At 45.9% G+C, this 17,403-nt stretch overlaps 1 protein-coding gene across 7 annotated transcripts in view; it reads right to left on the bottom strand.

Annotated features, from left to right (window-relative positions):
* Positions 1-1,912: 1,912 nt before the first annotated feature.
* ARHGAP17 (Rho GTPase activating protein 17) overlaps positions 1,913-17,403 on the bottom strand; it is an 89,562-nt gene continuing 74,071 nt past the window's right edge. For 2 of the 7 annotated variants that reach the window (XM_022588490.2, XM_022588494.3), the window contains 3 exons: positions 16,866-17,029; positions 9,783-10,388; positions 1,913-2,792 (listed from right to left, as the gene is read on the bottom strand). In XM_022588490.2, coding sequence (XP_022444198.1) covers positions 2,662-2,792; positions 9,783-10,388; positions 16,866-17,029 — 901 coding nt within the window. In that variant the 3' untranslated portion in view covers positions 1,913-2,661. Of the gene's footprint in view, positions 2,793-3,724; positions 3,914-5,838; positions 6,831-8,351; positions 8,657-9,782; positions 10,389-16,865; positions 17,030-17,403 lie in introns of those variants that run through there. The other 5 variants (XM_022588492.3, XR_002646689.3, XM_022588493.3 and 2 more) reach the window with 5 other exon arrangements.

Below are 17,403 nucleotides of genomic sequence, written 5' to 3'. Positions count from 1 at the left end.
TGGTCCAGGGGTTAGGACTCCACTTTCACTGAGGGGGGGGCCCAGGTTCTAACCCTGGTCGGGGAACTAAGATCCTGCAAGCTGCGAGGCAAAAATAAATACATAAGTAAATTTAAAGAATTAGATTACAGAGCTGTCTACCTCTCTCCCGCGTGTAGTGCCAGGGCGAGGTGACAGCGACGTGGCGCCTCCCCTGGCAGAGGTGATCACATCTCTGCAGCACCTTGGAGGTGCTTCCGCCATGGTGCAATTACAACTGAGCCGCCACGACCCACACTATGGCTCGCCCATCCAAGAAGATGGAGAGCAGCCACTGACACATGTACAGGGGCAAGGAGGTTTCCTTTTTCTTTAGATCGGAGCTGTTGAGGCAGGGAGATTGCTACAAACAATAGGAGAGTGAAAATGGAACACTGTTCTTAAAATAATGAGGGTAGGGTTTGCTGTATTTCAGAATCATTTTGTTCATCACGGCCCTTCCATGTCCCCAGGCACCAATGCCGTCTCCTCGGCAAGCACTGCGTCCCAGCTCCCTCCTGAGTATGAGATCAGGCATCCTGGAGGAAGCATCTCCAAGGTCTGCAGAGATGCCTGACTGTGGACAGCTGGGCTCCTTGAAGAAGGGGTCAACGCTTATGAGCAACATACATCGAGACCTTTGCTTTCTCTATAAGGTTTGTTCTAGAGCTAAGGGCAGTGGGGAGGGGGAGCAGAGAAAAAGAACAGGGATGGGGACTTCCCTGGTGGCACAGTGGTTAAGAATCCGCCTGCCAATGCAGGGGACATGGGTTCGAGCCCTGGTCCGGGAAGATCCCACATGCCACGGAGCAACTAAGCCCGTGCGCCACAACTACTGAGCCCACGCACCACAACTACTGAAGCCCGTGCACCTAGAGCCCATGCTCCGCAACGATAAAGCACCGCAATGAGAAGCCCATGCACCGCAACGAAGAGTAGCCCCCGCTCTCCGCAACTAGAGAAAGCCCACGTGCTGCAACGAAGACCCAACACAGCCAAAAATAAATAAATAAATAAACTTATATATATATATATATATATATATATATATATATATATATATAAAAAGAACAGGGATGGTGTATGAACAAGGAAAGAGTGAGCCTTCGGCAAACACAAATTTAAGATCCCGGGGTAAATGGGTCTACAGGTACATATTTTCAATGTAATTAAGAAGTGCAGGGAGTACTTTGGGGCACAGGAAACTCTGAGTTAAGAGGAAAAAGCGATTGCCCTTTTCAAGTTAAACTTAAGTCAATTCATAGGGGAAGGAGGTCCAGGGGCTTCTGAGCAAGGGCTGGGTCATGGATGCACCTGGCGAGCAGTTCTATCAGTGGAGCTGCCCAGGGCAGCCAACACGGCAGCATGTGTTCCAAAAGATGACGCCAAATCTGGGCCACGGGGAGGGGCTATCGTCACAACAGCCATCCAGCCCTTCGGCCTCGCTTTGCTCCAATTCCCCACCCACTCTTCCCAAGTATTTCAATCCTGGGAAGGAAGTGCCTTCCAGTCACTGGAAAAGGATATTCCCCTGCAACGTAATGGCTCTGACTCCTGCCCTAGGCCTGTGGGGCTGAGTACCGCGAGTTGGCCTCCAAGGGTCTAAGTGTCTCTAGACAAGACAAGTGTCTCCGGACAAGAAAGGGTGTCAGGACTGGTGAGAGCAAAGGAAGAGCCCAGCCCATGGAACATTCGCTAAGAGACAGCCAGTCCGGGCAGTCTCTGGGTCACCTGGTGGCTGGTCTCACTGCTGTGACCTTGCTCGCCACTCTCTCAAACTTCTACATTCACAGCTAGACCCCCAGACGTCCCATCCCCAGTTCTATGTAGTTAAGTGACAACATGCGCACACACAATCCACAGCTTTGCCTCTAAGAATGATGAAGTTTTCATATAAACCACAGAATATATTTAATTCAAATTAAACATGAAAACTAGAATAATGTTCGCTCCTTATCAAGTAGCAATTACATTGTTTAAAAAAAAAAAGAACAGTACATTTCCGTCTACATTCTGGCAATCCAACGAGGCCAAGGCAATCCAGTTTGCTGAGGTGACGGATCCAGCAGTCACCACCAATGCTTGTGGTTCTGAGGCAGTTGGGTAGACACAGGCCATACTTCATACAAAATGATTCTGCAGCACGTCCGAAGAAGAGGAACCTCCCTTGTGATATATAAGAACGAAAGCCCAAGTAGCAGGAAGCAGGTGACTTGTGTAATGGATGTACTTTATTAAATAGATAGTTAACGCATTGCTTTTTATTCATTCCAAATTGCTGATGGCGCTGCCTGCATTAATAGCGGTGACAAATGCTTCCTACACATGCCTCGGCAATGATACTCTTTCCACTGCAGGTATTTCTTTTTTCTTTCTTTCTTTAAAAAAAAAATTTTTTTTTTTTTTTGGCATGATTTTTTCCCATGTAAAGAAAGCCAACTTCTTCAAGACACAGGTCATTCAGCTTTAAGTGTCAGCCTCGGCTCTCTCCTCAGGCTGTCAGAAGGCCATGTCCTGCATGGTGAGGCCTTCTTTTTCCCTCCACTGAAAGCTTCTCGCTGTTTGGTCTGCGAAGATTAACGTCTGCCTGCCCCTGCTCCACTAGCCAGGATGGAAGGGGTCAAGGGCAGGGGGTGGCTTTCCTCACAGGGCGGTACTTTCTGTATCATTGTCCATATCCAACAGAATGCGGCCGGGCAGGTCTTTGCTGGCTGAGTCTGAATGCGTTTCAGGAAAGATGCTGCGAAGCGGTTCTGAAACCCTAGAATTGGCGTCTGGACAAAAACACGAGGAGACATGGTATCAATGCGTGGTAACACCCAAGAGGCCACCCGAGGAGAGGAGAAGCTGGAAAGTTTGAGAGTCAGCCCATGCACGCACACTCCCTTACTAGAGGCACCATCAGCCCTGAGAAGTTGAGTCAAGCCTTTGATACCCCAGGGGCAGCCAGCCACGTGGCACGGCCCCACCTCCTGGCTCTAGTGGTCCTTTCTGTGAGTGCACGGCAGTCCTCAGAGATGCAACCCTGGAAGGATTTGCTTTCTGTGATTGAGGAGAGGAAACCTTACTCCTACCAATGTCTCTAACACATTAACTGAAATCTCCTGACAACATCTGGGCTGCAGGAATAGCTGAGCTTCACTGGGAAAAGTTCCCTCCTCCGAGGTTGGTGAGTGTCCTCCTGTTATTAATGCTATGCCCTCAACCTCGGCACTAGTGACATTTGGGGCCGGATCACTCTGGGCTGTGGGGCTGTCTTGTGCACTGTAGGATGTTTAGCAGCATCCCTTCCCTCAACCCACTAGATGCCGATGGCACACAGCTCTCTTTCCCACAGTGTGACAACAAAAGATGTCTCCAGACACTGCCAAATGTCCCTGGGGTGGGAGGGGGGAACAATCACTGAAGTGTAGCACCAAATCTCCTACAAATATTAATTTTCTCATCTATTTCTACTATCGGGCTGGCCAAAAAGTTCGTTCGGGTTCTTCTGTAACATGGAAAAACCCAAACGAACTTTTTGGCCAACCCAATACTTATATAGCTCCAATTCCTTTTTCACGTCTTATTATGTTGGCTGGAACTCCTTCGGCAAGACAGTAAATACACGGTCCTCAAGCCATCATCCCTCGCTCCCATGCTCACAAGACACCTTAACCAATCACAGCCCTCTTCCTAGTGAGACGGTGAGCCTCAGATTCCCTCATTCATAAACAAATACTTACTGAGCACCTCCCACATTCTACCGGTGAGGACACAACAGTGAACAAGCCAGACACAGATTTAATGAAGCCTACAGCCAAGTGGGGGAGACAGGCCCTTCTGTCTTGAAGAATTTGTTTCTCTGGTAGATGTGAGTTCTAGCAAATGATGAGCCTTGTTAGGGATTTTAGGGCTGGTGGAAGAGAGAAGGGAGACGTTCAGATTTGTGGTAGTTTCACTGTGCCAGGTTAGAGCTAGTCATGTAGGGAGCACGGAGGGAGGCAGAGTGGGAGGTGGGTGTGCTGGGGTCTCCCTGTTATGCTTAAGAGCTGCTTCTCTGTACTTGCTGTGCTGTAGGTACACCGTGTCTGCCCTTGCTGGGAGCTGCTTTCGGCAGTACTTCTGTTTTACCTTCTCCTCACCCACACAGACAGAGCTGGCAAATGCAGGTGCACCCTGGGAGGCTCACTGCTTTGAGACTGGTTCCTCCTGATCCGACCCGTGCCCACAGCTCTGAGCTGCGAGATCCACTTACTTCCTGGGGCGTCCCTTTACTCTCAGTGACTCCTGGGTTGGAAGGCCCATCTGTGGAGGTTTCCTACACACCACAACCCAGAGAAACGTCTAGGTTTATGAAGGTGCCAAGGTGTCAAAGAGTTCAGGTGCTGGATGGCATTTCAGACAATTCGGGTCTTATATTTGTAAAACCAACAAGCAGGGGAGCCTCTGGGAGGCTCAGCTCTCCAACACAGCCGGCACTGGAAGGAGGAGCAGAGCCAGACTGGCTGGGCTCTGGAGCCTGGTTCTTAATCTGCAGAGGGAGTCTCCCCAGCCCCCCCAGGAGGACGTACGCCCTTGGGTGAGCGGCCTGGGAGAGAAGACAGCGTCTAAGCAGATGACGGCTTGAGTCTTAAACGCTCTGCTTCACCTCAGCACAGAGGAGATAAAGGTTATTTTAGAAAGTGCCTGCAGGAGCCCTTCAGTATTTTCTTAAACACCTCTAAAACTTTCTGGCTATAGATTTACACAAGGCATCATTTTCCATTATATGCATTCCAAGAAGGGCTGGTCTTTGAGCATCTGGCTTGGAGCTAAGTTCATATGAAAGATATTAGATTAAAAGAGGAAAAAAAAAAACAAAAATAAAAACAAGAAAGCAGAGGAAGAGGCCCAGGTCACAGCCTCCGCTCACAGGCAGAATGCCACGTGGTTCACCACTGCTCTGCGGCTCTGACTGATGTAGCCTGGTTCCCTCCTTTTTTGAGTATCTTTATCCAGGAGTGGACCCTGCGAGGGTGGGAACTGGCATTCTACAATTTAGAGTATGGTCCTAGAAAGTTTGTCACTTCAGCAATTTTGAATATGTGCTTTTAGGTTGTAAACCTCCCCTCCGGAAAGGCCAAGGTTATTCTGATAGCCACTTGGACAGGTAACAGATCCAAATACCTCGTTGAAATCAAACATTTCAGGCCCGGCTGCAGGGTGAATCAGCCCCCTCCCGATCATTAAATCCTTCTCTAAACTACAGTCTGAGGGAATGACTTCCTTGCAGTCCTCATCAGGTTTCTAGGGCTGTGAGAGGCTGACTCATCTCTGGGAGACTGAGTCAACTTTTTATTATTTCAGTCAAAGGAGAGATTCTGTTCCAGTCTCACTGGATGTTTATCTTGACATGATTCTGACATCTACTTATTAAAAATAAAGTGCAAGTAGAAGCAGAAGCCACTTAAATGTCCAACTACGAGCAATAATACATCTGCTTAATGAAATATTATGCAGTCACTGAAAAACTACATTGTAACGTGGGAAAGAGCATGCGATGTAAAGTAAGATAAAACCGCAAAATCAAAATCTGTACGTGCCAAATAATTATGATTGTGCATCCCCTTGCCTTTTAGAAAAAAAAAAACTAGAAGGAAAAAATAAAATATGAATGGTGGACTTTTTCAATTATGGAAGGGTGATTTCTTATTGTTTCTAATTCCCCAATTTGTTTTAGTATCATACTTATTTTTAAAAATGCATTACTGGGCTTCCCTGGTGGCGCAGTGGTTGGGAGTCCGCCTGCCGATGCAGGGGACACGGGTTCGTGCCCTGGTCCGGGAAGATCCCACATGCCGTGGAGCGGCTGGGCCCGTGAGCCATGGCCGCTGAGCCTGCGCGTCCGGAGCCTGTGCTCCGCAACGGGAGAGGCCACAACAGTGAGAGGCCCGCGTACCGCAAAAAAAAAAAAAAAAGAGCATTACTTTCATGATATAAAAGGAGTTTAATTTTAAAAAGCAAAGGCTATGAGAACCAACAAAGTCCCAAGTGTCTGATGACCACTATTGTGACTCGTTCTACCACCATACAGTGGACAAATGACTCACTAAATTAATCTCAGCCTCACTAAATTAAGAACATTTTCTACTCCAGAGCACTGTCTTTTTAACCCACCACCAAGTGGCACATCAGGATCAAAATATGGATGCCTGGGCTCCAGACCTCCTGCGTCTGTGTCCTGGCATGAGTTTTTAAAATGGTGACATACGAATCTAATACCTAACTCTGTATTATCTTTTTTTTTCTCCATAAAAATGATAATAAATAGCTACCATTTACTTAGACCCCCTGCATATTAAGAACCGTACGATGCTTTTCTTATTTTATCTACTGTAATCCCTTTGAAGGTTATTCTCACAAATGTCACCATTTTACAGATCAGCCAGGTTGTGCCGTGCCATCGTTACACAGAGTGAGCTGAAATTTTAATTCAGGCTTGTCTGATTCTAGTGCGTGCTCTTTCCACTACCCCTCAAGCCTTCCCAGTACCGAAAACACTGGAAGTTAAAGAGGTAACAAGGCCAGCCTGGTGATGACGTGTTGCATGTCTGTGAACACGCTTAGTATTCAGAGTACTTGGCGGCAAGCATGAACAAAGCCAGCTTCCTTTACCACATGCACTATTAGGAGGGGTGCAAGCAGGCAGGGTTAGAGTGACCGGTTAATATCAGGCATTAGTGCACAAATATGATCAGCAAGTAGCAAAAATGCTTTGGCCAATCAGGTGCCTTTTCCTTACCATTAAATATTCCAATTTCAGTTCCTACTGAATATGGCAGGTCATACATCTAAATTATTTAATAAAATGTTAAATTAGAACACTCTTGGCTAAAATCTATGACTTTAAAAACAGCAAGATGTGAACTCTTTTCCTTGCAAAGCTAAACTCCTACTGCTTTCTTTTTCTTTCTTTCTTTCTTTTTCCTACTGCTTTCTAGAGTAACAAAATAGGAAGAGATTCAAAATGACAGCAGAATCCCTCCTTTCTCTGGTGCTGGTGTTGAGCTGCCACAAATTGGCTGTCCAACCTGTTTAGCAGCAGTAATCACCCCCAAGAGTTTCTCTTAATCCCCAGGCCTTAATTCAATTTTTAAGATTAAATGCTCTGAATGAATAACCTGTTCTCAGGAATTTGTCTGTCTAGAGTTTTCCAAGTGAAAACATGATGTCACAATAAAGGACTACCTGTCTAGGGAAGTTACATTTTTTTCTTCTTGAAATACCCAATGGCTATATCCAAGATTGCTTAAGAGCAGCATGAACAACACAAGCATATTCATAAATTCCAAACGCTGGCCTTTTGTGTACTCCTAATGGCAATCCAGGGGATTTTAAGAAATTAAAAATTAATTCTGTAATACAAAGATAATGGTGGTGGCCTGTAATTTCTTGAGTTAGGAGAATTCGAAGTGCAGATTGGTTTTAAAATATTTAGCTAATATCCTAAGGAAAAGTATTTCTAATATCAAATTTCACTTATCTGACAACTGTCAAAGTACACAGCACTGCAGTGTTATAGCAGATCAATAAAATAAGCTTCTGAAATAAGTACACCCCAGGTAAACATGGTATTAAAGAGCAGACATAATTCTGGTCTGTAGTCTTTCATCTAAATAAAAGGGAAGATCTGGGAATAAAATTCTGATGTGTCACAAGGATTGAAGTGTTAAAAGGCTCAGCCTTAATTAGGGTTTAGTCACTTCACTCTGTGATTTTCACACCCGACTGGGCAACCACAGGCTTTTGGGTTCATCACCTAGGAGTCAGGAAGGCGGAACACGCCTCTGTGCCCTCCTCTGTGCTGTAAAGATTGCATTCTTGTTTTCCCCTTCTGGTATCTATAGAAAGTCTTCCTCAGACCAAAGATGTGGAAACGCCGGCTAAGTAGAGTCCACTGAAGGCTCAAGGCTCAGATCAGCTAATTAGAGCAGTAACGAGAGCCTTATTCCCTCTAAGTGTGGACCTAAAGGCAAGATTCAGATGAGCCTCACAGTACCTCTCAAAAAGCTCATATGGTTTAAGAAAGCAAAATGTAAGCATGCCAGAATGCAAAGAAATTTAGTGTGGGATCTTTGGAGGAAGATTTTTTTGGGGGGGGGGCGGGTCCTGAGAAATTCAAACACCAAATTAAGAAGCTCCATGCAGTTAACTTGCACTTAAGAGATAAAATTAAAACTTAAAGCTCAAGACACAAGGGACGCAATTTTCCGTGCTAACTGCACCCGAGGCCTCTTTGGATGGATGCTGATGAGCCAATCAATGAGAGGGAAATCACGCTGAAAAGAGCAGAATGCTTGTGAAAGGCTTACCAAAAAGAAAGGAGACATTTCTTAGTATCTTATCTGAGCGGCTTGAAATCGGGCTTGCAATCTACTGACATCTACCTCTTGAATTCGAAGCATTTGCAGCTCAAAGTGCTTCTGACAAAAACAAAAGTGATGTCTAGAGAATGGATGGCAGGGGGTCAGATGGCTGCTCCTGAGCACAAAGTCAAAAGCATGTATGCGAAACACCGCTAAGCAGGAGCATTTGGAGCTGCAGGAAGCTGCTTGGGGGGGTTACAGACCTTAGTCCTGGAAACCTTCCCCACCTGTGAGGGCGCTAGGAAGGGCATCTATTGGGAAACAAACACACCAATGTAGCTTTGTTTTTTTAAACATAAAAGCTGAACTGTCATCAGAAAAAAAGTTAACAATTTATAACACACACAAATCATGCATTATATTCCTGAAAAAAAAAAGTTATCCAAAGAAAGACTAGTCGGTTAACCCTCATCACTTAGGGTACCAGTGTGGGGTGTATCCTTTGCTCATTTTCAGCAGAGATGTCATTCAGGACGCTTGGAGGGCCCAGAGGTATATTTCGGCTACTTCTCTAAAAATGGCTCCGCTTAGGAAAATTTAAAACTAGGCTGTTCTAAGATATGATTCAAAGTACCTAATTACCATTTTAAGAAAACACACTAAAAAAAAATCTATCCATCCCATCCTTAAATCAAATAGTAAATTAGAGCACTTGGGACAGAAATTTTTAAAAGAATCATAATTAAAGAAAATGGTCATGTTCTAGACTGTCTATAAAAAAAAATACCCCATTAGGTAGGTAAAATCTGTACAGTCACCAATACCCAAAACAGATTTCCATGGAATTATGAGGAAATATTGATTCTTCTGTCCTTTGCCACTAGAGGCTGGCACTCTCATATGATCGTGTCCCAAATCTCCCTTCCCAGAGCATCCAATTTGGCACAAATCACGTTTTTTAAGATTATACCTGAAATGCTTCACTTTCTATGAATATTTTTACTCATTTTAATGAGGGATTCACTAAGAAATGGATGTCATGCTCAAGTTGTACAATACCTTCCACCTGGATTACTAGGTCATTATACCTAGAAAAATGTAAATGTAGATGGCTCTTAAACACATAGTGAACCTATACATCAGGGGTTGGCAAACTTCAAGGGCGAGGTAGTAACTTTGAAGGCTCTGGAAGTATATGACCTCTGAAAGGACTACACAACTCTGCTGTTTTAGCACGAAAGCCAGAAAGAATATGTCAACAACTGGGCGTAGTTGTGTTTCAATAAAACTTTATTTATAAAAACAAGCTGAGGGCCAGATCTGGCCTGCGTGGTAGTTTGCCAACCCCTGATATAAACGAAAGCCTAAATGAGGGGGAGCAGTAAAAAGCCAGGTAGAGTGGACAGGGGGAAATGTCTGAACCCACTTCCCACTTACCCGTGACTATTTTGGAGGAGGTGGGAGCTGCGATGCTGAGGCTGCCATCCCCGGCGGGGTGGGCGCCAGGAGGATGAGGGGGTGGGGGCACGCTGGGCCGGTTCCTCGGCTTTGGTACTGGTCTCGGTCTCGGCAAGGTTCCAGCGTGTGGCTGCGCGGTCTCGGGGTTACTCACCACCTGGCCGGGGTTCTGTTTTCCTAGGGGCGGAGTGCTGGGGGGCGTCGGCGTCTGGGGAGGGGTGTGGGAGGACGGCTCGAGTCCGGGCTCACCGGGCAGGGCCCCGGGGGCCGGCGGGCCCTGGCTGCCTGGCTTGGTGAGCGCTGGCGGCGGTGTGGCCTGCGTGGGGGGCTGCGGCGGCGGGTGGCTGGGGGCTTGGATCGGAGGCAGGCTGCTGGAGTATCTCCGGGGTGCGGAGAGCTGCGAGGTGGCGCAGGTCTGGCCTGGGGCCTGGCCGGGCGGCTGAGTTGGGGGAGAAGGGCTTCGGGTGGACGGCTTTGGTGACAGGCTGGGTGGATGCTGAGATGCTCCTGGAGAACTCTGGCCCCCGGGATGGCCAGGAGGCGGGTTTCCAGGTTTCGGGGGTGCTGGAGCAGGTTTTTTAACAGCTGCACGAAGGAAAAACACCTCTCAGGAAGAGCAGCACGGTGATGGCCAACGCCCCCCAGGCCAGGGCACCGAGGCTGGTGTAAGCCAGCTGAGATCAGCACCCACGCCCACTCCCAATACCACACCAGCTGATGGCACCTCACCACCATGGTCCTCCTCCCCCAAACCCACAGTCTTAGTCTAACCATGAAAAAAGCCTCTGACAAACGCAAATTGAGAGACTGTCTTTAAAATGCGAGCACTCCCTAGAACTGTCAAGGCCGTGAGAAAACAAGGGAAGATGGAGAAACCGTCACAGGCCAGAGGAGAGTAAGGAGACGTGATGAGTAAATGCCCTGTGCTCTTCTGGGTGGGAGCCAGCAGGTGTTGGAAGACGGCTGTTAGAGGAAAAACCGGTGACATTTGAACAAAATGAGTTTGGTTAGTACTAATGTACCAACGTTGGTTTCTTAGCCGTGATAAATGTACTGTGGTGATGTAAGATGTTAACAGAGGAAAGTGGGTCAGGGGTATACGAGAACTCCAGACTATCTTTGCAACTTTCCCGTAAATCTAAAATTATTCCAAAATCAAAAGGTTATTTTTTAAAAGTACATTATACACATATAGGTCTTTACAGACCTGTCATTTTAAAAGTTGAATAATTAGAAAACTCAGTTAATGGAGGCCACCCCGCCTACATGGAGTCTCCGCTCAAAGCCTACTTGACAGCGACCTTCTCTCATGAGAAGAGACACAGAGAAGCAAGAGCAGCTAAGCGGTGGTGGGGTGGGGGACCCCTAAGCACGACTGGTCTGCCTGTACAGACCATGGGCCCCTTGCTCTAAGCCATCTTCTCCTAGAGGACTTGATTTTTTTTTAGTAACAGAAATTCTATGAATTCCAGAATCACTTGTGCTAATAGATATATTCTAGATAAAAGTACAGATCCGGACGATCGCCTTAGATTCAGCTCTAAGGACAGCTGAATCACATCAGTCTCCTCCCTACACCAGCTGAGATCAGCACCACTGGCGGGTGGGAATTTGGTACTGAGGATGGTAAGGTAGGTAGAAAAAACAAGTCTGGAGACTGGTTTTGGGCTGAGAGGTTGGGTGGAAAGGAGAGACTTTAGCATATTTCAAGTTCTGCTGAGATCTTACTAATCGCCTAAGGAAGGGAGAGGGAAACAAAGGGAAGAAATGAACATGTATCACTCACCTAACACATGACCAGCACCAAGTTGGGCCCTTTACATAGATTGTCTCATTTAAGTCTCACAAGCACACCGCAAAACAGGCATTGTTATATCCATTTCACGGTGCAGAAAACCAAGGCTCAGAGAGGTCAAGTGTTTGTAAAAGGTAACACAGCCAGTACGGAGCAGAACAGAGGCTCACACCATGTCCTGTGGACTCCTTGGACTCTTTTTTCCCTCTTCCTTCTTAGTGCACTGCCTGGCTTCCTGCTCATAGGGGCCAGGATTCAGGAATGAAAGGAGTATAAAGTCTACTCTATTGGCCTAGAACTTCTGATCCCAGAACTGGGAAGACCTTTTCCCACAGAAACAACCAACCAGCTGACAAAGGAATCTGGAATATTAGCCACACTCTGGATATCATAAGCAACTTGAAAAGTTTCTAGCTCTCTGTTCTAAGCAATATTAATTATAAATTCATATTGGATAAAAGATCATTCTTGACATTTAAGGGAGCAGAGGGAATTAGAAGAGGAAGCATGAGAGTAGCGTGATAAGGCTCAAGTCCCACATTGGCCACGTCCATCGTGGAGGCCAGGCTGGGAGCAAGGCAGGCCTTGTCTAAGGCCACCATGAAGGTGCTGGGAGGCTGAGCCAGGGTGGGGGATGGCACACAAAGGATCAAACTGAGATCTATGATTGCAGGAAGAAGGAAGCAGGAAAGACTCCGAATGGGGCTACGAAGGAACCTCAACCTGAAAGCAGGGGCTCTACCTGGAATCCAGGTAGAAAAGACCTAATTTCCCTTGAGCACCAGTTGGGATACAGATGAAGGTGGTGGTGGCTCAGAGGAAAGCCTTCTTAAGATTTTTCAACAGCAAAACTGTTATTTATTCTATTTCCCCAGTCCTGGTTACAGAGGAGATATTAAAGTGATACGGACTCAGAAATATATCCTTTGCCCATTTTTCAATTGGGTTATCTGTTTTTTTGCTATTGAATTGTATGAGTTTCTTATATATGTTGGATATTAACCTCCTAACTTGACTGTGGTAATTATTTCACAATGTATACATATATTAAGTCATCACATTGTATTGTACATCTTAAAAGAAAATGCAACATGGGATTCTGGATTGATACTGGGACAGAAAGAAAACTTTACTGGAAAAACTCAGAAATCTGGTCAAAGCCTGAAGTTTAGCTAATAATATTGTATCAGTGTTAATTTCCTGATTTCAGTAGTTGTTCTGTGAGATAGTAAAATTAAGAGAAGCCCAGCGAAGACTATATGGGCATTCTCTATACTATCTTTGCAACTTTCCTTTAAGTCTAAAATTAAATAAAATTCAAAAAATTTTAAAATATGTATGTCATTTCATATTGAAGATTATCCATCCTCCAATAAATACAGTTGGGAGTTAAGACAGGGCACCATGGTTCACATGGAATTTAACTGGCTTTAGAAGCATTTTCAGTAAATCATGTCCCTTTCTAGACCAGAGTTTCTCAACCTCAGCAGTACTGACATGTTGGGCTAGATAGTTCTTTGTTGCTGGGGGCTGTCCTGCACATTGTAGGATGTTTACCAGCATCCCGGGCCTCTACCCGCTAGATGCCAATACCACTCCCCTCCCTGCCTGTGACAACCAAAAACGTCTCCGGACATTGCCAAATGTCCCGGATGGTGGGGGACAGCTAAATCATCCCAAGTTGTTCTAGATCTAAGTTGTTGGAGCTCTCAGACCACACATATGTGAGTGCCCTCTCTGTGACAGGCACAGGACAAGGGCTAGGAATACTGGAGTGCATAAGACGGGTAAAATCCCAGCTCTTTTAAGAGCTACTAGGGGAGACTGGCAATACGCTAAAAAACAAATTAAAAAATTTCAGATGGAGGAAAAGGCTCTGAGAGAAATAGAGTGATGTGACAGAGAATAATTTATGTGAGTGGTGGGGTTGGCAGGTGGTCATCAGTTCAGACTGGGTGGTCAAGGAGGGTTCACCGGGGAAGTACTCTTTGAGCTGAGACCTGAATGATGGAGGAACCGTGTGTGGAGCAGAATAGAGTGAACAGAAATAAATCCATGCCTATACAGTCAATTGATCTTCGACAGGGTACCAAGAATACACAATGGGGAAAGGATAGTTTCTTCAACAAATGATGCTGGGAAAACTGGATATCCACATGCAAAAGAATGAAACTGGACCCTTACCTTACAGAATACACAAAAGTCGACTCAAAATGGATTAAACATAGGACCTGAAACTGTAAAACTCCTTGAAGAAAACACAGGGGCAAAGCTTCATAACATTTGTGTTGGCAGTGATTTCATGGATATGACCCCAAAAGCACAGGCAACAAAACAAAAATAGATGTGTGGGATTACATCAAACTAATAAGCTTTGGTACAATCAACAAAGGAAATGACAGAATGAAAAGGCAACCTACAGAATGGGAGAAAATATTTTCAAACCATGTATCTGACAAGGTGTTAATTTCCAAAATATATAAAGAACTCCTATAGCTCAATAGCAAAGAAATGAATAACCTGATTTAAAAAAAAAAGAAATTAAAAAAATTATCTATTTATTTGGCTGCACTGGATCTTAGTTGCGGCACACAGGGATCTTCATTGCTGCACGCGAGATCTTCGTTGTGGCATGCGGGATCTTTAGTTGAGACATGCAAAGTCTTAGTTGTGGCATGTGGGATCTAGTTCCCTGACCAGGGATTGAACCCAGGCCCCCTGCTTTGGGAGCACAGAGTCTTTAGCCACTGGACCACCAGGGAAGTCTCACGAACAACCTGATTTTAAAATGGCCTAAAAGGACTTCCCTGGTGGTGCACTGGTTAAGAATCCACCTGCCAATGCAGGGGACACGGGTTCGAGCCCTGGTCCAGGAAGATGCCACATGCCACGTAACAGCTACGTGCGTGCGCCACAACTACTGAGCCTGTGCCCTAGAGCCCGTGAGCCACAACTACTGAGCACACGTGCCACAACTACTGAAGCCTGCGCGCCTAGAGCCTGTGCTCCACAACAAGAGAAGCCACCGCAGTGAGAAGGCCTCACACCACAACAAAGAGTGGCCCCTGCTCACCACGACTGGAGAAAGCCCACGTGCAGCAACGAAGACCCAACACAGCCAAAAATAAATAAATAAATAAAATAAAATGGACTAAAGACTTGAATAGACATTTCTCTAAAGATGACATAAAAATGGCCATCAGGCATATAAAAAGGTGCTCAACATCACTAACCATCAGGAAAATGCAAATCAAACCCAAAAACGACATATTACCTCACATCTGCTAGAATGGCTAATATAAAAAAAAAAGACAGCAAGTGCTGGTGAGAATACGGAGAAACTGGAACCCCCATACACTATTTGTGGGAATGTAAATTGGTACAGCCATTATGGAAAACAGTATGGAGGCTCCTAAAAAAAATTAAAAATAGAACTACCATATTGATTCAGGAATCCCATTTCTGGGTATTTATCCAAAAGAACTGAAATCAGGATCCTGAAGAGATTATTTGCACATCCATGGTCACTGAAGCATCATTATTCACAATAGCCAAGACATGGAAACAACCTATATGCCCACTGACAGATGACTGGATTAAAAAAATGTGGTGTATATATAAAATGGAATATTATTTAGCCTTAAAAAGGAAGGAAATTCTGTCATATATATAACAACATGGACAAACCTTAAAGACATGTGAAATAAGCCAGTCACAGAAGGACAAATACTGCACGATTCCACTTACATGAAGCATCTAAAATAGTCACACTCTTAGAATCAGAGAGTGGAATGGGAGCTGCCAGGGGCTGGGGGTATGCAGGAGAGGTGGGGAGTGACGGAGAGCTGGTATTCAATAGGCATAAGGTTTCAATTATGTCAGGCAGCTTTACATCGTTGGGCCTGTAGTACAATACTGTAGTGTACACTTAAGAGTACGGTACTGGATACTGTACACAAATATTTAAGAGGGTAGATCTCATGTTGTGCTCTTACCCCGATAAAATAAAAAAGAAGAAACCATGAGAAGACGTGGGACAGAACGTTCTGTAAGAGAACACGTGTGGAAGCTCTAAAGAGGGAATAAGGTTAGTGCACTGAGGGGCAGAGTGCAGACCAGCGAGGCTGAAGTGAGTGAGGGGGCAGGGGAAGAGCTGGGCTCACAGGCGGCCCGGCCAGACCACGTGGCCAGGCCACGCAGGGTGCATGGTGGGAGGTCTGCATGGAAGGCACTGGAGAGCTTCAGCCAGGATGACACGCTCTGCTTTGTGTTTTAAAGCCACCCCCTGCTGGAGGGCATTATGCTGAGTGAAATAAGTCAGACAGAAAGACAAATCCTATGGGATGTCATTTATGTGTGGAATCTAAAAAATACAACAAACTAGTGAGTAAAACAGAAAAGAAGTGGACTCACAGATATAGGGAATGTACCAGTGGGGAGAGGGAAGGGGGAAGGTGCAAGATAGGAGTAGGGAAAAAAAAAGGAGAGTTATTATGGGATTATATGAAATCATTTGTGTGAAACTTTTGAAAATTGTAAAGCAATATAGAATTTAAAGAATCCTTCATTCAATTAAAAAAAGAGGGCTTCCCTAGTGGCGCAGTGGTTGAGAGTCCGCCTGCCGATGCAGGGGACATGGGTTCGTGCCCCGGTCCGGGAAGATCCCACATGCTGCGGAGCGGCTGGGCCCGTGAGCCATGGCCGCTGAGCCTGTGCGTCCGGAGCCTGTGCTACGCAACAGGAGAGGCCACAGCAGTGAGAGGCCCACGTACCGCAAAAAAAAAGAAAGAAAGAAAGAAAGAAAAAACAGCCATTTCCCTGGCTGCTAGGTGGAGGACCACGAGGGCGTAAGTGGGAGCAGTTCAGATTACATGTGAATAGGGAACTAGAAGGCCCTGATCCCAATCCAGAGGGCATGAGTGCTCCCAGACTCACGAAGCCTGGCTGGGACACAGGCCAGGCTGTGGCAGTTCCAAAACAGAGCGAGGGCTTGGAGCGCCAGATTCCTGGAAAATGGGGGGCATTTCTGGAGAAATGACTGTTTGTTAAGCTTTGTAGCTTGAACATATTCTTAAATGTCTGCTTTTCTGTTCTCCATTTTTCCATCTCCCTTTAATGATTCTTTTCCTTAACGACTGGTTTTTCTGCTTGCCATTTTATAACAGACATGGAACCATCGGAACAAGCTTCTCAACCTGACCCCTGCACCGACCCAGGAAGGTTTGCACATCCCTCCCCAAGGGTGCGGAGTAAAGGTGGTGACTTACCTCGGCGCACCGTGTGAGGGCTCGGGCCGGCGGAATTGTGCGTAGGGCCCACAGAGAGCTGATGGGAGCCGGCAGTGGCCTGGGCCTGGCTTTGGCCGGGGGCCGCCTGACTGCTGTTTCTCCCAGGTGCAGGTGCAGCCGCAGGATCCTTGGGCTTTGGAGGACTAAGGGAAGCAGAAGCCAAGTTAGATGTCAGGCATTCCCAGCTATAAAAGCTAAACATGCTGTAAAATATCAAATTCCAGCTAGAGTTTTCACTGCAGCGGGCAAGGAGGTGATCTGAAAGTTTAAACAGCTCACACTGGGTCTGTGAAGCTAATATTTGGTGCCACACAGGACCACATATTTTATGAGACTCATGGCATCAGACTATCTTCCAACTACTTTGCCACTTAAATATCATGATAGAGGCCATTTCAAGTTCTAGTGTGCTTGCACTCAACTTGGGCAGTATTTAAACACATGAAAGGGTTTTTGGACTTCAGAATAATGCGATTTTGCCATATACATTGCACAAAACTAAGCAAATGCAATAGCA

Source organism: Delphinapterus leucas, chromosome 15 (genome assembly GCF_059928025.1).
Source record: "Delphinapterus leucas isolate spDelLeu-1000000601 "Yukka" chromosome 15, BTC_Dleu_Yukka2, whole genome shotgun sequence".
Classification (NCBI taxonomy): Eukaryota; Metazoa; Chordata; class Mammalia; order Artiodactyla; family Monodontidae; genus Delphinapterus; species Delphinapterus leucas.
The sequence above is the reverse complement of the archived record's forward strand: the minus strand, read 5'-3'. Positions and strand labels throughout refer to the sequence as shown.